Source organism: Pezoporus flaviventris, unplaced genomic scaffold (assembly GCF_033815535.1).
Source record: "Pezoporus flaviventris isolate CSIRO_AGI_PZ_B2104156 unplaced genomic scaffold, CSIRO_AGI_Pfla_v1 ptg000050l, whole genome shotgun sequence".
In the NCBI taxonomy this organism is placed as follows: Eukaryota; Metazoa; Chordata; class Aves; order Psittaciformes; family Psittacidae; genus Pezoporus; species Pezoporus flaviventris.
The window spans coordinates 1,287,875-1,311,984 of record NW_026892598.1 but is presented as its reverse complement, the minus strand read 5'-3'; the positions used below and the strand labels follow the sequence as shown (position 1 = coordinate 1,311,984).

The window sequence follows — 24,110 nt, the reverse complement described above, 5'->3', positions numbered from 1 at the left end:
AACTATTTAAAGTACCTTTAAAATCAAAAATAAAACATACAAAACCACGCTAAAATAAAATATATAAAGTTTGATTATCCCATAGGGTTCCAATTTAACAATGGTAAAATTGTTCAATTGCATTTTCAGCTTTTTTATTCTCTGGCCAGTTGACTGAATAATGCTGCAGTTAAAAAAGTAACAATCCTATTTATACATTACAAATCTTTTATTAATGCACTTAAATATCTGATATCTATTCCTAAAATCCCACTGGATTTTAAATAAACACACTGGATAACGAATAAAGATTGCTGTGATGAAAGAATATTTTTGTAGGCATCTTGTGAACTATTTCACAATATGGTGGTGTGTGCATGCACACATACATATATAAATAAAAAAAAAAAAATAAATGCATATATATATATATGTAGATGACAAGCCTAAATAAAGAGTGAGCATGCGAAAGTCATTACACATCTTTCAATATTAGGTGGATTTTACAACTCTCCTTTCATGATGGAGTTTTTACTTAGAGTTCCTTCTGTTGATCTGTTTTCGATTACTTCAGATCTTTATAAAATGAACTACAAAAACACAATTTAAAAAACTGGCATCCATCACCAGTGACTGCATCCAAGTGTAAGAAAATAGAAAAGTTGGACGCTGAAAAACCAGTCTAATTTTTATTGTACATGGACGTTCTCCTCACAGAAATTCAGCTGGTTTAAATTCATTCTGTTATGATTTGTAATATCTAAATGGAATTTTCTTCAAAGTGCTCTTGATTGATTGACCCTTAGCTGAACGTTTTGTTTTTATTTTGAGGCTGACAATAATGTTTGTTGGCATGTGTTCTGCTTCAACTGTGTTGGGACGCCATGAAGCAATCTTTATGAGTCATCCAACCACAATACTAAATACATGTCAGCAAAGGAAATATTATCCAAAAAGGGAAAAATCCCTTTGATGTACTTCAGCATGCAGAGATTTCTGCGAGTTTTGGAAGCTCTGCATGCTTGTAAGGGACAGTGTATGCTTACACTTTTTTTCCTTGACTATTCCAAGCCCCACAGACCACCCATTGCTCAAAAACAGTTCTGCTCTTTCAGCGGCAAAGTGTGTCATTTAGTTTTAGTACATTCATTTGCCGGGCTGCTGTTTATGTTAAGGGAAGCCAAACTGAGAGATGAAATGTTACAAGGGTGAAGTACAAAGTAGACTCAATTTTTCTCAAGTTAGGAGATGCTAGTAATCTATAGCATGGCTCTGATTTTCATTTTTATGTAACAGTGGAAAGAATTAACAAAATGCTTAGTAGAATTCTAGGAAGAAGGAGAGAGGAGGAGGAGGAAGAGGAGAGAAGGAGAGGGGGTAGACACAAAGGGAAGAGTTTTTGTCAGATATTCACAGAAGGGTAGGAAAACCATTCTGCTTAGCTAGCAGTGCCCTCCTGAGACAGGGTAGCAGTAAGCGAGGAAAATAACAAGATAAATGAAATTTTTGCAGCTGCTAGTAAAATACTGAGATTCTGCACTTTTTTATTGATCTTTATGATGCTGTTGCCAAGAGCCACTTTGCAGTGACAAAATATGTTGACAAGTGCATATCTCACTGCCATGAAAGATGCGGTGAAAAGATTCTCCTTGTGTCTGCAGTGTTATACAAGGAACAAATTGCATCGCTACAGCCAATTCCTTATAGAAAGTCTAAATTTAAGGCCTACCAACCCTAAACATTTTTATCTTGAATTTCAGGGTAATGTTTGTAGCAATTCTTCACTCAGAAAACCAGTTGAGGCTTAATTTTTTTTTTTTTTTTTTTGGTTTATAGATGTTTCTCGGCCTTACATAAGCTGTTGTAAAAAATGGCCATTTCTTGGTACTTTGACTGTATCATTTTGGTATGTAATCCTTCAGTGAAAGTGGAGTGTGCTTCTTGTATATATTGAATTTCTATCCATCTCACAGGAGTGTGTTTTACTGTTCCATGTGAAGCCTAAGGGAAAAGCCACTACAAACTGATAACATTTTTATTTTATCTTGTGCCCGATTCTGATCTTATACAGTTTGCCCCCAAACTGTAAATCTGTTAAGCATAGAAGTATCACTCTGAAGCTATTTACACCAGTGCAAGGTCAGGATAAGGCTCTTGTTTTTATGCTGGAGATTCTAGGATTTTTCCTTCCCCCCCCCACCTCAACTCCCTCTTCAGTGGTCTAGGACTACCTACACGCTTTTTCCACAGTGATGTGATAAGATACCACATTTATGCTAACACTAAATTATACTTACTGAAGGATCATCAACATTACCTCATGTTCCATAAAGGGGAAGATTTTATGGTTGCATGTTCAGATTGACCCCATTTTTATATTTCCATAAGTCAAAGTCTGTTTTACTTAGCAATCCAAGATCTCTTTTTTGGAGTTATATTGCTGTAATGAATGGCTGTGTTGCACTACTTCAAACTTCTTGCTAAGTTAACTTGTTAAAATGAAAGAACTGTTGTCTATTTCCCCTAAGATATGTTAACTTTAATTTAGATGACAAATGCAAAGCTTTTTAAATGGCTGAACTTACTAAACTGTGTGCAGAACTCTGATGCTGCTACTACGTGAGCAAACTGTAGCATTTCTAAAATCACTTTAAAAGGGACAGTGGAAGAAAATACTTGTCTTTTCATAAAATCTTGTAGCTTGTAAAATCTTAGTGTTTAAAATATGCTAGGAACAACGTGCCTGTGAGTTCTTTCCTATTTTATGCTACAGGAACAAAGCCATTTCTTAATGATAAATTTGGCTTTAAAATGATCAGTAAGTTTTTTAGTTATCTGCAGAAAGACTTCCAAAGCAATGGATTTCTACTGTAATGCTGTATCATACTGTGTCTGATAAGAGAAGAATGCTCTATTTCTAAATAGTTACTTTTTCTTTTTATTAGGTCAAATATATTCTACCGGGCTTGTATAGATATTCCCAGGGGCACTGAGCTGTTGGTTTGGTACAATGACAGCTACACATCTTTCTTTGGAATCCCTCTCCAGTGCATTGCACAAGATGAAAATTGTAAGTTCTTCCTTGAATTTCTACCTCCGTAAATCAGAATTCCTGATTCATACCTAATCATTTATATTCCTAGAGTATTTTAGGACATATTAAATTTAATTTAGGGTGAGATTGATGTGTACAGAATAAAACCCTGAAACTGATATACTTAAGCTGTGCAAAATCACGGTATACTTACCTAAATAAATTGAGGTGTTTGGAAGTGTGCAGATACATGCTGTTAAATAGCAGATTTCACCAAATCCTAGAATGATAGAACCATAGATGCATAGAGTCATGGGTGCATTTTCCACCTGGCAGCCCCACGTAGCTTGGTAGTGTGTAGAATCAGTCTTCTAAGTGATTCATTCCTGATGTTCCTAACTGATTTGCTTGGCCTTCTCTGTTGTTATCAGACCTATCCCAAGATACTGTCTTGCCAAAACAGAAATGTATTGCAGGTCTATGAGGCCTCTGTTAGTGATCCTTCATTCTATTACCACTGACTATGTTGAGAAAAGCTTTGTCCAACTGATTATAAAGATGAGGTCCTTGTGGTTGAAAGGTAAAAGCCAGCCTTTCTAAATAATAACTGAACATAAGTAATCTGAAATTACAGTGAACTTCCATTCCATTCTAGCCATTCCTGTTTCCATCCATTCTTCTACTCCTTCTCAGTATTTTATTTTTAGTTTGCTAGGAATTGTAACAAAATTAAGCATGTAACTCTAACACAGACCCAGTGCAATCTAGAGCTGGATACCTTTGTAATGGGGATGGGAGATCCAAGCTCATCCTTCAGTTTCACTGTGTGTGGAACTTGATTGGAGCTTGCATCAAAGACCTCACTTCCATTTTGACAGCTATGTGTATCTATATGGTGGAAGAAACTGATAATGGATGTCTAACTGACTTTGGTCCAAAGTAACCCTGTGGCTACCCATGATTAATCAATTACATACAATATGTATTTTTTTGGTCAAGTACTTGGATACTTAAACAGCAATGCTAGGATGAACTTGTATCTTGTAGCAACTTAAATACTGAACCATACAGCAATAAAACAGCAAGACAGCAGGGATTAAACTGTCAAAAATAAACACCCTTTTTCATCTTGAGTTTTGAAATCTGTTGGGCTTGAGAAAGGTTTAAAAGAAATTTAATTACTGGCAGTAATGGTTGCTGATAAAACTCATGCTCTGCGGTGTATAACATAGAAATATTATTTTTTCTTTCATGAAGCTTGCAAAACCTTTATTTGAAAAGCAAAGCATTAAGGCTAAAATCTCTAAATATTGTCACTTACTATTTTGCTGTGACAGAAACCAGAGTTTCATCCACAGAGAGACTGACATGAGTAGATGAAATTCATTTCTGAGCATTGAGATGCTGGCTTGATTGACTTAAGCCTTCAGAGTAGACCTTCTGCTTATCCTCTGCACAGGAGTATTTTCACCCAGTACAAATTCTGTCTATATTCCTTAGGTCTTTAATATACTGATCTTATTACTTCTGTGGACTTCTATGAACAGAATATCCACACTTCTTGCATGAGGATGTTGGGACAAAATGAAAGTATACAGATTGCTCCTTGTACTGAAGAGACATAGAAGATGCTTTATATGTTTGGAAATGTCTGTTAGCCAGCCTAATGGATGTAACTCTACTTAGAAATCAGCTCCTCAGATACTCCAGAAAAGCATAGACTAGGAAGGACCACAACTTAAGTAAATTAAATAGCATGTAATATTATAATATTGGAATGACTACGATTGATGGAAGGTATTAGAACATAACTCTGTTAAGTAGCTGTCATTATTTAAGGTATTACCAAAGCATTAATTTGTGTTACCGTTTTATTGTACATTAAATAATGTTATGTTATTCTAGCTGATAGCTGAAATTGAATTCTCATATTTGTCCTTAGAAATCTAAAATCATGTCTTACCTAAATAGTTGAAGTTTTTAATCACCTGTTCAGTAGGTGCTGTGTACCTATACACATTGTAAGAGTAATTGTGTGAACATATGTAAACATAGACATATGCACACCTCATATTAATTTTAAAATCTCCATTAAAATATTATCTGATGAAGCTGAGTGTGCCAAAATAGAAAGCATGAGAAGGTACTGGGCCCAGGAGGCCTATATTATGCTTCTTTTGGCATTGTGGTGCAATGCCAAAAGAAGCTGACCCTATTTTTCCATAGGACTCTTGCTTCATTCACTGCATGATCTAGATGATACTCAAAGATTGAGGCAGCAGTTCAACAGTCTTCTATATGTTTGACCTCCTTCCTTCCTTATCATGCAACATTCAAATTCAACATTAAATCACTTCTTTGTGAGAACAGCTATTGTATTTATTGTTGAAATAGCTGAGTGCCTCATAAGCCATAGTTAATCGATGAACCTAATACATTTCTGGGACTAGAGACAACTTTTGTTCCTATTTTGTAGGTGGGAAATTGATGCGCAAAGATATCTCTGCCTATACTTTGCATTGTCTTGTGGCGAGCTAACTGCTATTAGCCTTAGTCATATGAGTTGTGGCAAAGTCACTGGCTTTGTACTGTATAGGCTGTGTGACTATTTGTGAGATGCAATAATATAATACCCTTAGTGGCTGCTCTTTGAAAGGATAAGGGAACTATTGCTGCAGTAGATATTTAAGCCCTGTTGTATCTCAAGGAGTGCCTGAGCAAGGTTTTTTTCCCCCCGCTCTCAAAATTCATGCTTGTCTGTGGTATAGCGATTGGACATGCTGACTATACCATGCAGAGTCAGGGTATCACAGGTGCAACAGCATTTTCTTTCAGATGACAAACCCATTTTGGCAACACATGTATATTTCATTCATTCTTCTCCGAGTCCTTTTGGTCTCAGATACTAGTTTGCATGAGGTTTCACGTGTCACAGAAACAGCATCATCCTTTGAGATCACTGTCTCATTCAAGCCCATTTTTTTTGGTTCATTGTTAAAATAAAGTTGTTTAATTCTAGTGTCAAGAAAAATGGATGTTGGTTTTTTTTTTTTTTTTTTGGTGTCTTCCAAAACTATGTTAGTTTTAAAAAAGCATCTTATTTACTTTTCTTGTTTTCTCCCAGTGAATGTCCCTTCGACTGTAATGGAGGCCATGTCCAGACAAGACACCCTACAGCCATTTAATAAAAGTAGCAAACTATCCCCTGCTACTCTACAGCGATCCATAGTATTTCCACAGACTCCGTGTAGCAGAAATTTTTCTCTCCTCGATAAGTCTGGGTCCATCGAGTCAGGATTTAACCAGATCAGTGTCAAAAACCAACGAGTTCTTGCAAGCCCAACTTCAACAAGCCAACTAAATTCTGAGTTCAGTGACTGGCATCTGTGGAAATGTGGGCAATGCTTTAAGACTTTCACCCAGCGGATCCTCTTACAGATGCATGTGTGTACACAGAACCCTGACAGGTAAAGCCCAGGCTCTATTTTTATATCTACTGACAGCCAGATCCACTGCTTTCTTCTTTTATCAAGCTGTTATCATTTCCAAAACCAAACCATTATTAGGAGGAGCCTGTAAAACAATTCATCTGCAGCTGTGTGAAGTGAGACGATAAAAACTAGTGCTTGACTTCACTATTTGTAAAAACATTTGGTGCCTAAATGTGCAGATAAAAGGAAATAGCTAAGGATATAATCTTGTTTTCAGAATGGGTTGGTACATCTGATGGAGACAACAAAATAGAAGGAAAATTTATGAATATCATAGGTGCAAAAATAAGGTCAAGATAATTAAAAGTCTCTCTGTCTTCCAAAGATAATCTGACTTGCTGCTCAGTGGCTGTCACAGTCATTTCAGGGTTCACCTATAGTGTGCAATGTGTATGAACTTAATTAAGCAGTAAGAGGTAATGAATTGGAATTTTTTGCTTAGTACTATTTTTCTTCAGAGCATGCAAACCCATAAATCGTGCAAAGCTGTCAAAAGGAAATACCTGCTCCACTAGTGATGTGGAGGAAAACAGATGCCACTTATTCAATAAACTAATATCCACACAGAAGAAAAATGTTGACTAGATACCTCAGAGTCAAAGTTGGTTTGAAAGGTTGTCAATACAGAATTTTATGGCCGTGAGCTGAGGGTGAAATTTAGCTGAACAAGTGAATTAAAATTTCAGGTACTTTGACTGGTGGCACAGTAAATATAATGGAACCGTTATTTATGAATCAAAGCTGGTTTATTTGACAATTTTGATAGCTGGCAGGACAAAAGGTAAAAATCAAATTAATTCAATAAAAAAGGCTGCACAAGGCTGTCTCTTCTTCAGCTGTGAAGAAGGTATGAGCAGAACAGCTGAACCTCTGGAGAAGAATGTTCTAAGAGCAGCATTTAATTGTGAATTACATGTAACCAAAACACTGCCAAAAACCAGTAAACAGAGAGTCTGTGTGTATGTTCGTATGCATGTCTATGTCTCTTTGTGTACATGATTATATATATACGTGTACACATACGCTTGTGTGATTCTGTCATGTGGCGATACTGAACTGTAAATCCAGTTTTCCAAGAATTGTCAAACATGCTAAGGGCAAATCTTCATAGAATTTAAAGTGTGGATAATACTGTGAATGCAAACAAGCCCTTCCAACATTTTCTGAAATTGATTCTGGCCTTGGGAGAAACAAATGCCATGCTAAGGAAGTTGTAGGACATGACTGCCAATTTAAATGCCACAATGTAGAGTATAGGTCCTGAAAGATCCACTCTACTAAGTTTCATGAACTCTAATATTTCCAGTATTAAAGCATTCTAAGCATACTGTAAATCATAAAATGCTGCATCAGATGGTCTAGAAGAAGTCTATTGTGAGGCTTTGCCACATAATTTTTCAGTGACTCACCTAGCAAGGTGTGATGCTTAGATTTCATCCTTTCCCTCATTTGAACCTCTCTCTTCCTTCATGAAGAACCAAGCTGCAGAGAATAGTTAATGCAAGAAGAATATCCCCTAATGGGGCTTTTCTGCACTATAAGGGATAAATATTCATTCTGCCAGACAGAGAAAATGAGAGTAGTTTAATCCTCCAATTAGGTCTGTCATTTTGGAGGTGAGAGATTTGATTTTCTTGTAATTTATTTTGTTCTAGGTATATTGTATCAAATACTGCCTGAAACACACACTGTATTTTAAGTCTTCACCCATAGAATTGAACACCCTCATTAGTAGGTTACTGATTCATGTTATCTTGCTGTTTTGTCTCTCCCACACCTACCTAATTTGTCCATGCAGAACAGCTTCAACAAGAAAGTGTAGAGCATTTTTAGCTCTGAATACCTTACAGCCTAGTAGGAAAATTATCTATATCAGAAGACAAGTCAGTTCCCCCAGGAGCAAAGACAGAAAAAGGTGATTAGAGAAAGGACCCAGGAGATCTGGGGAGAATTGTGGTGGAGAAGTCGTAAGTAAGGACTCTGAGACATGTATGTTGAATCCCAGAAGCTTTCAGGAAGATTTAAAAGATAAAAGCTAATGTCTTTTTCTCAATATTGATACTAGCTAATTCTGCTGATTTCCTCTTTGGCTTCCTGTGTTTTGTGAAATCTGTTCTTAAGAAACTTTTTATTTTGTGTTATGTGAGCATAAAACCTAAATGAGCTTGTAATACACTCTAAGAATCAATCTGCTGCATAAATACTAGATACTGCAGTGTTTTGATTTGTGACGCCTGTGTTACCTCTGTACTGAAAAATAGCTTACATCTTTATGTTTTCATTAAATAAGTTGTGCAGACTCTTTGTAGAGGCCAGTTTTGTAATGCCTTTGTTCCCACGAGGTGCACCACCAAGGTAACTCCTGTAAAAGCATTTCCCAATAGGTTTATTTAGAGCATTTTGTGGGTTATCAGTCACATGAATTTGTTTTAAGCTCACTGCAATTAATTCAGTATGTGAAATTATGAGAATAACAGTTACTGCAGATCCTACCTGCCCTAGGATCTGCGTTGTCATATCGCTGGTTAGAAGTCATTACATATTGTTCTTACATCAGAGGCAGCATTTTGTCTTTTAGTGAGTACCAGTAGATCAGCTATTTAGTGATAAAGTGGCTAGAAAACAGTTGTCTTCAGTTTCTTAAACATACTATATTTCTCCAGATGAAAAATTCCTGAGGTGTTGTACAAATTTTCCAGGAGACAAGATATGTTTTTGCCAGCCTGAAGTCCTGGGTGCAACATTCTCTTTTGTATTTTCTCAAGAACATCTGCAGCACCGCTCTGGCTGATGAACAGCTTACCATTTATTGTCAGCAATTTGTGAGCTACACCAGCCGCTGTTTCTTTGATGTGACTGAAGCAGCAGAGCCCATCATCTCTAGGAAATGTCTTTAGACTATCTATTCTTGCTTGGTATTTGTTTTTCAACAATACTGATTACCTACCGCAAGAGATGCAGGGGAAAACATTTTTGAATCTATCAAGGAATCCAGTTTATGGGCTGAAATTTGAGAAAAGTGGACTACCTGGGGATAGAGGAATTAAAAAAAAAAAAAAAAATACTTGAAATCCACTTAGATTCAGAAAACATCTGAATGAGGGCAGATATAAAAAAAGGCCAAATATATTTAATTCTATTAGGCAGTAAGAAAGAAATGGTCCTATTTAGCAGGCACATGATTTAACAGATAAAAGAATAATTAATCAATTCTGAATAAAAAGGAGAATTATTAGAATAATCTATATTTGGAGATTGTTATATTTTGTAGGGCTTGTCTTCAAAATTAATGGCAACTGAGTATGGGGTGAGTATGGAAAATGAAGGTTTAAATCCATCAAGAGTTTGATTCTGAGACTTTCAGATCCTTTAGGACTTATTTTAAGCCTTTCCTTGACTGAAGCAGTTTGAGCACCTATTTATTGAAGCAGAAGTCAGAAATCTATTTCATCTTCTTATTTAGTTATTCATTTGTTTGTGTATTTATTTATTTATTTTGTTGTTTCTTCCGCCACTGCAGAAATGCCAAACAATCCTATTTGAGGTGTCTCCAGAAAGGAGTAACTGAAAGCCTTTGATCACAGTGAATCATTTTTAGAACAATATTTTTAATTTCATTATTTTTTTTTAATCAGCAACCACTTTTCTGATAATGACACAGTCTCTTTTAATGGTATCTTTCTTCTTTCTCGCCATGATCACCAGATTCAGGATGTATTGGTGTGGAGGAAAAGCAGATAGCTGCAGTTCTCAAGAGCTGTCTGTGACGTATTTTCATATACAATCTCTACATCTGTGATATATAGTCTCACTGACTGCCATGTATTTAAGCTGATAATTTGAGGAAAAATCCACTCTATAAGTTCTGTCTGTACCTGGTAGACTGTGGATGTTTTCTGGCCCTTGTACTTGTTTACTCAAAAGATACTATTGTACCTGTGTTTTGGAGTAGCACCTCAATTTTTAATTGTGATTTAAAAAAAAAAACCAACAAAAAAAAAACACAAAAAACCCAAACAAAACCAGGACTTTGAAGTTTAAAATTGCCAATTTAGTAGATCTTTTTCCCCATATCATGGATCAGAACATTTCGTGTTTGTCTTTTCCTTTACAGGTTCTGTGTCTTTGACCTTGATGTTCTCCCCAAGTCCATTAATTAATTTAAACATATCCCAGAACAGACCTAAAAAAAATTAAATGTTGTGAGCAAGAATTGTCTATTTCTACTTATGGAGTGCTTATGCAATATTGCTCAGTAAATGTAAACATCATGCTGAATTTAATGTTTATTCTTACATAATCTTTTCATGAAGGTTTGGAAACTACCTTTCCGTAGGATAGCTGTGACCTAACTCCTCTGGCTGTAGCTCTCCTCTTAATGCTGTGCTGTACACAGGCCTTGCCCTGAAAGCTGTTGCTGGCCCCATTTCAATGTGCCCTGCTTTCAGTTTTTGCACAGGCTGTGTTGTGACAACCTTCCCTCTGTCATGCTGTAAAACCATGCCCTGGCTTCAGGGGAGCCCTGCTTCCCATGCTTTGAGACCATGACATGAATCGAATTGATTTTTTTACTCCTTAGTTCTCAACAAGGAGAAAAGCACTTTCAAGTGTGTGTTAATCCCTCTTCTTTTAGCTAGTGCTTTTCTAGCTTTTTATAAGGTGAAGAAATTACAGCAATGTGCTATTTTGTTTCCCTGATCTAACAGTGTTTCAATGATAGAGTTACTGGTATTCAGGAGTTCACCATTACAAACAATTGCTCTATTAAGGACTGTGCCAGGATTCCATATGCCTCTGAAAACATCACTTCTGAAGATGTCTCACTGAAACCTGTTCATCATATAGGAAATGATCAGAAAATTAAGTAGAAAATAATTATAAGGTTTTCCAGGATTCTAATAATTCAGACCAGGAATAATTTACAATGTAGAAAATAAGTTTATATTGGCTGGATGTACTTGCAAATAAGAAGTTGGAAAGTATATTGTTCAGCAGAAGAATAGTACAAGATAAATATTTAAAGTCTGTGTCACTTTTGGTAAATGAAAATCTAAAAAGAATTAATCTAAATGTCCAGTTGCCTGTCTGCAGCTCTTCCAGATGCAAAGATATGGATTTTTCTGCTGTTATCCCTTAACATGCTGAAAGCATGAGGTTTTGTGAGGTTCAACAAGCTTCATAGGAGAACACAGGTTTTGTACTGGTCCTATACATTATGTACTTTCACCCAGAAAAAAAATCAGTTACAAAAGTGAGAAAATTCTAAGGCGGGAAAAGACATATCCAAACAGCAAAATCACTCCAGAGATTAGCTAAGTTAGGGAGCAAAATGTATTCTCGACTGCTTTCATTTTAAGAATGTAACTTGAAAAACTTGGAAAAGCTTACGATCTAAATTAACTACAAAACCTGAAAACTATTGCATTATAGTTACCCCTTTCTGAATTTCCCTTTAAATGGTCTATGTTTCTATAGTGGGCCATAGTACAATCAGGGGCTGTAAGACTAGAGTCTTTAGAAAAAGCTGGTGGTGTCTATGTGTTAAGTAAACGTAGACAGCTGATTAATGGTGTATGGGGTTAATGATGACAGTGTAAATTTTTCTAACAGGAGAATTTTCTTCTAGGTGAGTAGATTTCCTTTCTTTAAGCTCAGACAGAAAGAGAGAACTAGAAAAATATGTAGCTTGGTGTTTAGGAAAAACATTAGAACTGCTTTTGATGGCTGTCAGCACATGATTCTCCTCTGCACATTGCTATGTATCAATTTAGCTGTTCTTAAATGTAACTGAAAAATCCCATATGAGAAGGTTTTTATCATCTGGAAGAGCCCACAAGATCCTTTGTAAAAAATTCAATGATGGACACATTCAAAACTATGTTCGTGACTGCTGAAGAACAGTTTTTTATAGAACAAAATATTTCTTCATGTAGTCAGCATGTACATTGAGAGCTTGGCACACCTATTTCATCAAACTGATTTCATTCATGCTTGCTAATCTGCCTGTACCTCTGCAAAGGAATATTGTAGTTATGTAGGTTTCACATATGAAGTGTTAATTTTGTTTGAACATTAATTTTCTGGAGCATCAACACACATCTGGACTGTGACACAACTGTACTTATACACACATAGATACCTTAAAGCTCAAGAAGGTGCAATATGATCTGTTATTCCAGTGGAAATGAGTTTTTCTGGTCTGGGATTGCATTCAGTCTAGCAGCACGTCTTTAAAACACAGCTTAGGAAGACCACCATTTTTGTCATTATGTCCCTGTTCCTTCTGTCTGCAAACCTCTACTATAAAGAAGTCACCATCTTAATTTGTTGTTTTAGTGCAGACCAAAGTGATGGCAGAAGATGTAGCATAACTGCTACATCAAAGACAGGCTTGCTTTGCCTGTGCCAATGTACTCACTGAACCAAGCATTGCTGATGTTCAGTCCTTATGCAACACTTTCATTTTTTTAAAAAACATTTTGATTTCATTTTCTGCCAAGAAGAATTTCAGAGAATAGCAAAATTGTTAACAGAGGACAAAATGATAACTTTTATACTTATTGAATGATTTCTTTTGCTCTTGGAAAAAAATAAAAGTATCCAAAACTCATCAAAAATTGGCATATTTGAATCTGCAACTGTGCAAATTAGATACAGCACTTTAAAACAGTTATAGTATTTAAATGCATTTATAGTCTAACTTTTTAAAATGAGCTTTTTTTAATGTATACCATATATTTAGATTGAAAAAATTACTTATTCTGCACGTTTTAGTATCAATCAGAATTGCCTCGGTATCAACTGGAGAAATGCAACCCCTGCAAAGAGAAGGGTAACTTCTTTAATAATTTTTCTCCTGAGATATGAATGAATAGAAAAAATACAAAGTGACCTAGCAATAGTTGACTTTTTACACATCTCTTTTTCTTGAGCATCAACCAGTGAAATGTGTTCTGAGTATGTGTATTAATACCCTTTGTAAACAAGAAATAAGTTTTGAGCCAATGTAGGGGGTAAAAACATTTCACTTGGCATCAACAATGTTCAGTTATAACTGGTTTGGAATTTTGGCTATTTACAGACAAGTTACCATGTGACTTTTCCCTGTATGAAATTCATTGCATTGACTTAAAAAAATAAAAGATTAATTGGTTTTATACAGTATTGTATCTTTTATTATGGTAGCTATTAAAAATAGATAACCAGAGGCTAATAGATGTTAATGGTCCCTTTCACTGTTAAAAAAAAAATAATCAATATTTCTTGGATACAGAATATCTTACTGTGTCCTTTTTTGCTTAGAAGTGTTTTATTTGAAAATATCCAAACAAATAAACCTGCATTCACAAATCATCTTTGTTCTAGCATCTCTTGAATTTTCATTTCAAGTTCAATAAATATTTTGTGTGCAAATTAACTGCACACTTCAAATAAGAAGACTGTGCATGTGACTACTTGTCTTCCAGTAGGAGAAACATATTCATCATTTATTTTTCTCTTAAAATATTGTTTTACATATCTCATGTACTTTTTGAGGGCCACAACATCTAGGTTAAGTAACCTTTCCACAGCTTTTATATATTTTCTTCAAACTTGTTGGAGAGCAGTTAGATTTTCAAATGTAAGTAATTAAAAACGTAAGCTATTGAGTTATTGACCAATACTGAGCTATTAATCAAGCTAAAAAATCCTACAATCAGGGTTCAGTGCTCTGAAGCGCTGTAAAATAATAGTATTTGTGTTCACTGATGCAAGTAGCCACAATTAAGCAGTTCACTTGACAAATGAGATAGTTCACTTTATTTTGCACTTAATTGAATTGTACATGCTTGGTCACCATTGTCTCTTTCCTTTTAGTTTTGGTTTCCAGCCATTTAAGCATACACATTTATTAAAGAGAGAGCAATTAAGTTGGAGTTGGCCATGTGCTCTAGAAATGCAGACATCAAGAGCTCTGACTTACATTGTTGTACAGGGTAGAAATCATTAATACACCTCTAGAAAAAAAATCTTAATTTTCTTAACAAAAAGTCTGATGAGATTGTTGGACTTTGTTGGTAACTTAATTGAATTGTCAAAAAGAAAGAGAGCCATGTAGGATGTTGATAGCAAATCACTTTTACCCAACAGAAATATATATACATTGTTACCTCACATTTTATTTTAGTCACAAATGGTATTTGCATTTCAGTAGTTCTGTTTCACTTTGCTGTCCTGTATCCTTTCTTTTTTGTGTTTGCAGTCTGCTTGTGATGATTCTGAATTTGTAACATATCAGTCAGTTTTGTTTGTTTGTTATGTTTGTTTTTAACAAATTGTGGTGTTGAAAACCTAAGTTCTGGGTTTCATTTCAAGGTCATAAAAAGAAGTGTTTTCAGTCTGGATGGGAGAAATGGGTTAATTAGATGCAAATGTTTTCAATAGCAGTAAGAAAATGGAAAGGTAATTGTAACATGGTGATTATTTATTCCAATGTCTCTCACTGAAAAAGGTGATCTCAGAAAACCTAGATTCCTCCAGAGCAATATGAAGTATTTAATTAGTGACAGAATTTAAATAGTGACAGAATCCACCTACAATATAGGTTTTACAATCAGACATGCATTTGTAGGTAAGACTGTAGCTGGCACCAACAGACAGAGGGTTTCATGAGTCTCTTAGTTCAGATGTGTGAGGAGTTTTTTGTGATGAAGGAGTACCATGTTGAGTTTGAGAGAAATAAGGCAGTACGTGTAATGCTGGCTCATAGCTTGATGAATTATGTTTTGTGGAGCAGGATGCTCACAGACTCTCAGTCAATTCCTGCACAAGCATTTCACATTTGCTAAAGAGATCATGAAACTTTGGGTGTCTCCCAAGAAAGCTGAATCCACAGTTCTCTTTGCAAATTGTTTGGAAGAGCAGATGTTCCTGCCTGCACAGTTTCCTGCTCAAGTCAATAGAAAGCACTGATGGCATGGTGTTTCTCTTTCCCACTGCAGGCCCTACCAGTGTGGTCACTGCTCCCAGTCCTTCTCTCAACCTTCAGAGCTGAGGAACCACGTAGTTACACACTCCAGTGACAGGCCTTTCAAGTGTGGTTACTGTGGTCGTGCCTTTGCTGGTGCCACAACACTCAACAATCACATCCGGACACACACTGGGGAAAAGCCCTTCAAGTAAGTACTTGAAGCCAACAGCCTTTGCCAGCTGAGATTAGAGAGGGAAATGCATTGCTGCTTTTCACTAGCATCACTGCGCCTCACCAGAACAGAGCAGAGGCTCCCTTGAAAGCCAAGGTCAGACCACAAGATATAACTACTCTTAGTGGCGTGGCTAAAATTAGAATTAAGCCAGGCTTGGGTCTGGGTGCCTTGCTAGCCTTGAACCATTTTCTGTCCTCTGATGAGAACTTGATTTTTTAATGAAATGACAAGCTGCTGCCAGAGAACCATAGCTGAAAATACACTCAAGAACTGGGACAGGCTATGATGTAAGAACATTCATATGATTCTTTCATGTCTACATGATAAGGTAGATGGAACTTCACGTTAAAGCTAGTTTGGGTCTGGTCAAATATGGGGTAGAAATGTCCATCTTTTTTTTAGTCTCAGAATCACTGCATATAAAATGCAACTCTGGCTTGTGGCATAAGTTTGATAAGATCATAGTAATAAATTGATAGTGGTCAGCTGTCCTTGATACAGGAAAAAAAATGTCATTTGGTCAAGATATTTTTTAATTAAACAGACTCTGCTTATTTCTGTATTTTACTGAAATTAAAGCCAAGCACATAACTGCATCTCAGAAATAATTTTCCCTTTATGCTCACCTCCAATTATAACACAGCCGGCCCAGGTAGATTTTACCTTCTGCTATGCAAGATTTTGCCTACCTAACAGCAGGTATTCTTCAATACAAGAATACACATTTTCCATATATGTGCCCATGTCTTTGCTGAACTGACAGGCACAAATTTTATGGATGTTTTACCTGGAACAATTCCACGTTGGAAGAAAAATAATGTATTGATATCAATGTGTAATGTATTGATATCACTTCATTCGGAAGCTACCTGGTTTTTCGGCGAGAAATGAGAATACATGTAGAGGAAGGTGTGTGTGTCTCTCCCAGTTCTCCAAGGTCTGCCTGTCCTCCATCTACTTTTCTGTGTTTGTCTTCTTTTCTACTTTTGCCGTCTTGTGCTCTCGGTCTGGTTAATGTAAGAGAGCTCAGCCATGGGGCCTGCCAGAACCCCTCATAACAAGCCTGGTAGAGATACCAGTAGAGACGCTTTGCCTCTATATATGGCTGGAAGGAAGCATGGCTTCTGTACATGTCTCTGTTTGGGGAAAGGGGACAGAGCCAGGAACCAAATTCGTCATATCCAGAGCAGAAGAGCTTGCATGCCAGAAGTAGTAGCTAGGATAGCTTTGTAGGTGGCAAAACATGGAAACTCAGAGCATCTAAACATTGACTCCTCTAGAGCCAGTTTGTTGCATGCTCAGAGCCCGTAGAAAATGAGCCAAAAATAGTGTGAGCAATCAGATCGATTTTATCTAGTTGCTGTGTAAATAGATTTTAGTAATTAATGGAAGAGGTTTCCAGGTCAAAATGGAAAATAGATTTCTTTTAATGTAAAGGTGTTACTTATGTGTAACCTTGTTGACTCCACTTAATTTTTTTCCTTAACATCCTGGTTTTTGTCATGTTTCCAATAGATCTGCTATTTTGCCCCATTTAGAGTCATTATTTTTCAGGTTTGGTTTGGTTATTTTTCTCCCCTTTTCCAAAATGGCCTTGACTACTGCACAATTTCATTTGTGAAAGTGCATAATGTATGTACTGCAATTAACCATTGATCTGGAATTTGTTTGCTTTGCCCTGCTTATGCTGAAGTATTTAAGTATTCTGGGATATATCTTGAAGCTGCAGGGCAGAGCAACAAAAAATGTGGATGATCTATGTTTTTTTTGTATAACGTATGGCATAATTTCATACTTGCAAGATTTTTATGTAGTTTATTCCTTAAACTCAAGAAACAGTAAAGTACCAGTTCCTGGAAGACCTGTTGAAGTATTTGCAGTAAGTTGACTAGTCATTTCGCATGAAGCTAAAACTGAAGCTACAGATCTTCCAATCCCTGCTAGTCAGATAAGGGGATGTATACACCCTGATCCTGCAAGCTGTTCAAGAGGGCAGATTTGCTGCTTGCATTTGAGAGAGAAGGTGTAGAAAACTTGTCCATAAATTAATCCACCCTCTCTGCTGGAGGAAAAAGAGATAGCAGCAGCTCATCTTGATGTCTCACCACCATCATGCAAGACACAGTATTAAGTAAGCTTAGGGTGAAAATAAAATCAACAAATTTTAAGAACTGTAAACATGACGAACAAGATTTCTGGCTCTTGCTCATGCAATTTAGTTCTAGAATCTTTGTTTAAAAAGGGGTTTTGAGTGTAACAAAAAAGTGTAAAAAGGAAAAGTCCTGTGAGATAAGGTTTCTTAAAGTCTGTATTTATGGTAATGTACATACTTCCGTTGAACAATATTTTTACTATTAGCAGAACAAGCATGCATGGGTAGCGCTAAATTATTTTTAAATAAGCTATTTTTAAAGTAACAGACATAGTTTTAAAGGTATAACCAATTTCATAGGTGAAAATGGGCAGTTAGCTGGATGGTTAACTGTGAATGTAATCTCACCATTTCTAATGCAATAAGACAGGCTTGTAAAGTGGCATTTGGACAAGTTAGAATGTGCATGGATTAAGCACACAATGTCAAACACTAAGTGTACGTTTGTATGTATATTGCTTTTGGAAGCTGCTTTTAAAAATGGTGAACATAGGGTGACTGTATTATAAAATAATGATTTTAGAGGTCTGGAAAGACTAAAAGAGGTCTGATTGATTAAAAAAGATTTTTCTGTGAGAAGACATTTTCTTTGTAGGTCTTAGGCAACTCTGAATGCTTGGTGGAAGACTTTTTCTATTTGCTTTTCATTATAGATAACGATGCTGAGTGAGGTTATCTGCAGTCAAAGCTTTAGCTGCGTTGCCTGGACTGCAGGTCCAGTTAGAAGGGATTTCTTTTCATGTCATCACAAGCTATCAAGTCAGCCTCACCACTGTAAAGTTTTTGTGTATTCTTATCTTACTGAAGTCTCCACTATGGCTGCTAGTCTGGGAACAAAGCTCTGAAAAAAATTAAAAGGTAGGAGAGAAAGGAAAATTATTGTACATCCCATTTTTTTTTAAATTCTTCCCTCCAAATACATTCCATTTCAGCAAGATTAAAGAATAGTTGAGGAACTTGTCTGCAGAACCAGGGTTATGCAAACATCTAATATTCATGAGTCAACCCAAAAGAATTAGAGGAAAGATTCTTTCAGACTGGGATAACCCATGTGTTTTTTATTGTTTCTTACTGAAATGAAAACTGGGGAACATTCATTTCAGGTTGAAAATAGATGTTGTACCTGCAGTGACATCTCAGCTTCCCGCCCCCCCCCCCCCCCCCCTTTTTCTTTTTTATTTGTTTGTTTTGGCTTTTGGGGTTTTGTTTTGTACATCATAGCTCAAAAGGAAAAATATTGCTGCTTTACTACCATTCCTACCTACAGTGGGATAGTTGTGCCAACTGCTGTGACACTATCATCCTCACCTTTCCTATCAGTTTGCATCCAGCAACAGGTTCTTTGGACACATTGAAAAGAGAAGGCAGTAGCTTAATACATGTCCTTGCCTGTAAGCTAGGCACTTATATATCCAAAACTATTTGTCCTGAAAACACCATCCACATCCTATGCAGGTGCCTAGAAAGTAATAAGCATCTTAGGTACTATCTGAAGGTTACCTGTGTACATGAGAAAGCCAGGGGAATTAGGTGCCTTACAAAGGCTTCATTCAGAATTTTTCTAGGGGCTGTATACTGCAGATAGCATAGCCTTACCGGCAGCAATACTTGGCACCCACATCTCTCCCATCCAAAGGGTAGATGCTTGTAACAAGGGATTTATTCTTTTCTGGTCTCTCTTTAGCATCCTTCTGTGTCTGCATGAGTGTTTCCTGGAACAGCCTGTAGCTGGGAAGTTAGAGCACTCTGATGGCAGAAGAAATTTGTAGATAAAGGTCAGGAACTTGCATTTGAAAGTAATACAGTGAGCCTTATTCTGCTTTCAAGAACGATGTAAGGGTCTGAGTGAATGCAGTGCCCAACTCTAGCCTCCCAGGCAAGCTCCAGAAACAGTAAGGAGGCCTGTCACAGTTTCATGGCCAGCTACTTTTTAATGAGTAGCTCTATGTTTTGACCACCTTATAGTGTTACTTTGATTCACGTATGGCATCCTGATATAGTATATTTCATTTATTTAGCCAGACATTTAGAAATCAAGTGTTACCACACCTGATTTTGTAGGTTATTTTGCAACTCTACCATTTACAGCTTGCTCAGGCAAGGATCCAAGCCTATTACTCATCAAACAAGGCACTTGTCTTTGTGGACATCAAAATAACAAAATTATGGCAATATCTCATACAAAGTTAAACCCCCAGCCTTAAAATTGATTCTAATGTCTCTGTGATAGATACATATATATGTATATAAAAATAAGACAGTAATTTGCAAGTTTGTCAGGCAATGAAAGGTAGTGTATTTTGACACACTAATCCAGTAACTAATCAGTTTTCTAATAAACAATCAGCAGTCCACTAATGTGTCATCAGCACTTCAGGAGCTCTGGAGAGTAGATGATCTGCACATAGATGTTAATGAATACCCCCAAAATCATTAAGTAATCAATACTTCTGAGTTATTTCCATTGAGCTGATAGGTCTGATACATTAAAGCTGACATTTTACATTTGTCAAGATCACAGTGCAGTTTTTAACAGTGGAACAGACTGCTAAAAATACACTATGAAAGACAATCAAAGAAACACAGCTTAGAAGTGTTGACATTTTAGACTGGTACAGTAGCTTGGATGAATGATTCTGTAATGCCTATGCTAAATGTTCCTGAAACAGAACTTTCTTACTAAAAATTACTACTGTGAAGAACATTCCACAATTATGCATGTGTGTAAATATATTTCTTTTATCTTTTTTTTTTTGTAAGCAGTTAGATCAGTGACAGGTCACTTTTTATCATTTGCATCAGTGAAGAGATAGATGAATATGAATTAGCTGAGCCCTTTGTTTTCCTCGTTTCTCCTTTGAAGGTGAAGAATTCATCTTAGTGATGCTTTTATGATAATATTCTTTGAAGATAAAAGATCACACCACACCATTATATCAAAGGTAGCTTTTGGAGTGAGCACAATACAAGAAGAATCTCCTGTATCCATATTTGCAACTCATCAAACACCCCTGTCTAGTGTTCAGAATGCAAATTAAGAGGATGCTATTTGAAAGATTAAATACAGTAGATTCTCTTTCAGAGCAGGGATGGAAGATTCATCCCAAGGTAGAAATAACCCACATCCTATCTCCTCCAAAATTCAATGGCTTTGCTCATTTGTTCACACATTGTTTTTTGTTGCAGATTATGGTTCTTTAAAGAAAGGACAGGGTAGAAAGACTGCATAAAAGACAGTGAAGCAAACACTGGTGACTGTTACAAGTTCTTGCTCAACACACAGATTTCTCACATAGTGTGGATGCTTTCAGATAATTGAGTGACCACTAACTCTATGTGCCTATTTAAAATGAACCCCATTGCATAATCAGATCAGATAAACAAAGAGTTTTGTCTTGTTCTCACTCTGAACAATTATTGCTTTGTGATTTCTCTTCTTCCAATAGGCAATTGTAGATTTTAAATTAGCAGAAGGTGAAATTCTATTTGTCATCAATTTCTCATAGGGGTTACAGAGCAGAAAACTGCAGACAGGCTGCTTCTTTGATGGCTCACTCCTAAAAATCTCTTTTTGTTCTTTATCTATTTGAGCTGACAGTGATCAGAGCTACAGCAGGACAGGCCTCTCTGGAGAAATCACCTTCCCCCTGTCTATTGACAGATTCCTCTGTTCGGAATCAGAAAGGCCTTGTCCCATCATAGGCATCAAGGCCTTGGAAGTAGCCACCAATTAAACCTCTTGAGCCAGTAAAATCTGAAGCCACTTTTGAGTGTCTCTTCTGATTAGGCAGGATGAGACCAAGCCCATCACCCCCTCCACCTCCACCCCCAGCGCAGCTCCTCGGTCTCATTTTTCTCTCTTGACTTCACCAGGTGCGAGAGGTGTGAGAGGAGCTTCACACAAGCCACGCAGCTGAGTCGACACCAGAGGATGCCCAATGAGTGCAAGCCAATAACAGAGAGCACAGAATCAATTGAAGTGGATTAACTGATTGACTGGTTGGAATTAAACTGCAAGGAAAGTCATGATTAAATGTCACGGACACTTAAGCAAAAGCAAAGATTTCCTCTGAGCAACTTTCAATCAGTCTCAGAAAACCAAAAGCAGTAATAAAATAAGTAAGATGTTAAGAGATATTGATCCTGGCATGGAAGTGACACCAGGAAAGAGATTATTTATTTATGACTAGGGATAAGTCTTATTTCAATTGACAAGTTACTTGGGACTGTTAACATTTCAAGTCCCACCTTGTATTGTTTTAATTCTAAAAGCCTTTATAATTGTTGTTTAATGCCAAAGTGAGGAATCTCTCAAGGGTTCTTCTGCCTGTAGTTATGACTGAGAATGCACATGGACTTGTTTATTGTTACATCTTTTTTTGTAGCATGACTCAAAGGACCCAGTTGTAATCCATATATTTGGCTGGGCTGGGCTAAGTTGATCTTAACATGGCTGTAATAGAAATTGCTTGTGGGATGGGAAGTGATCTGTATCTGGGTCAGTATCATCCTCCTCAGACCAAAGGGCATTTCATTTCCATAGTCTCATGCCTCACATTGTGTGCACTTTTTCATGTAAGTAGTTTCACTCAACCGCATTGCATTGGCATAGATATTCTGGGAAAAAAAAATAATAAAAAAAGGAATGTTATATATCTGCAAACATACATTATATAAAGAAGCCAGTAGGAAAGCTATATTAAACTAATAGAAATCTCAAATTCAGTCTAATAGTTATGAAAGATAGAAGCAGTCGAAAGTATTTTAAATTTTTAAGATTCCAGTCTATGTGTAAATCCTAGCAGGAAAACTGACCAGAAGTCCAGGCTGTAGACCATTGATATTTTTACTCTGTTGGTTTGTATCAAATTGAAAATGCTCCTGTGTTAGTTGAAACTTTCAACATACTTGGGCTGAGCTTTAAAACAAAAGCTAAATCTGAACTCACATACTTTGTAAATGGCTTGGAGGCCTCATAGTATGTATTAACTTCATGGAAATTTGCCTGGTGCAGTCGTGAATGAAAGGGTGCCAAAATATTCCCAACATCAATGTAAAAAGCTCAGATATCATTACATTGGTTCATTTTAACAGTTTCCATATTGGCTTTTTTCAAGCTTTTATCTTTGATGTATTTCAGATTTCCTGACTTTGTCTAATCAAAGAATGGTTTTCTCTTTTAGAGACCAGCAGTGTTTGTTTATATATTGATTGTGTTGATGCTAGAGCTGTAGTTTGATAAAAATGTAAAAAAAAAAAAAAAGAAAAAAAAAAGAAAAAAAAGAGAAAAAAAATGACAAAACCCCACCAAAAAATACCAAACCCAAACCATCAACAAGAAGCAAACCTAAACAGTTCTGAGGTCATGCTATATCATAAGGTAAAACTGCAAAATAAATTTGTGGAGATTATGGGGATTAAAACAGATTCATTCAGTTTTGCACCAAAACTGAAATGCTGGGTGGCTCATAAGGGCTCAGTTGATTATATTAAATATTTTAAAAACATTTATGGGGATGATTTTAAATATGTAGAGAATTAAGTATCCAACTCTGTAAAGGGCTAGACAGAATCAGCTACAAATATAATAACAGGTTCAGACCATTTATGAATTCTGCAAAAAGCTCAAGTAGAAAAAGAACATACAGTAAGATTCAAATACATGTAAAAAAGAATGTACAATCTAAGACATCCTTGGATGTTCATTTATCATATTGCAGAAAATACACTGCAGAATCTGAAGTTTCCAAAGCTTTGCAGGAAATTACTTCAGGAATTACTCTGTTATTTGTCTTTGGCCATTACAAATGTAAAACATTGTGGAAAAAAAAAGATATTTTTATCATTGTTCTAGCAAGTACCAGATTATCTCACTGAGAGGCTTTGGCCCTGTGAGGTTTTCAGCTCTGTTTCTTAATGCAGAGATATGGGGTGAGAGCAGTTCTTTTACCACTCACCTGATTTTTTCCTCTAAATGATGAGAAATTCTTAACTACTATATAAATGTGTGTGTTTGGTTTTTAGGGTCAAAGAAGCATGGAAAGCTGGGTAGGAAGAATTGTAACTTAAAGGTGACTATTTGAACATTGTTCTATTCCTAGAAAGGCTAATCAAACAGAAAAAAACAAAATCTGATCCTGAACCATTCAGACCCTCATGCCTGGTAGTTCCCACTTTCCTTTATTTAAGGAACTTAATGCAAAGTAACATTTTGGGGGGGCACCAGCTTTTGGTTAACATTTGAACAGCAGTTGTAGATCATTTCTGCA

General features: G+C 36.4%; 1 protein-coding gene across 1 annotated transcript in view; it reads left to right on the top strand.

The window, feature by feature from the left end:
- The window catches only part of PRDM6 (PR/SET domain 6), a 71,842-nt gene extending 48,578 nt beyond the window's left edge, over positions 1-23,264 (top strand). The window contains exons 4-7 of the mRNA XM_061468681.1: positions 2,925-3,049; positions 6,138-6,480; positions 15,486-15,662; positions 21,715-23,264. Coding sequence (XP_061324665.1) covers positions 2,925-3,049; positions 6,138-6,480; positions 15,486-15,662; positions 21,715-21,829 — 760 coding nt within the window. The 3' untranslated portion in view covers positions 21,830-23,264. The remainder of the gene's footprint in view (positions 1-2,924; positions 3,050-6,137; positions 6,481-15,485; positions 15,663-21,714) is intronic.
- The last annotated feature ends 846 nt before the right edge of the window (positions 23,265-24,110 follow it).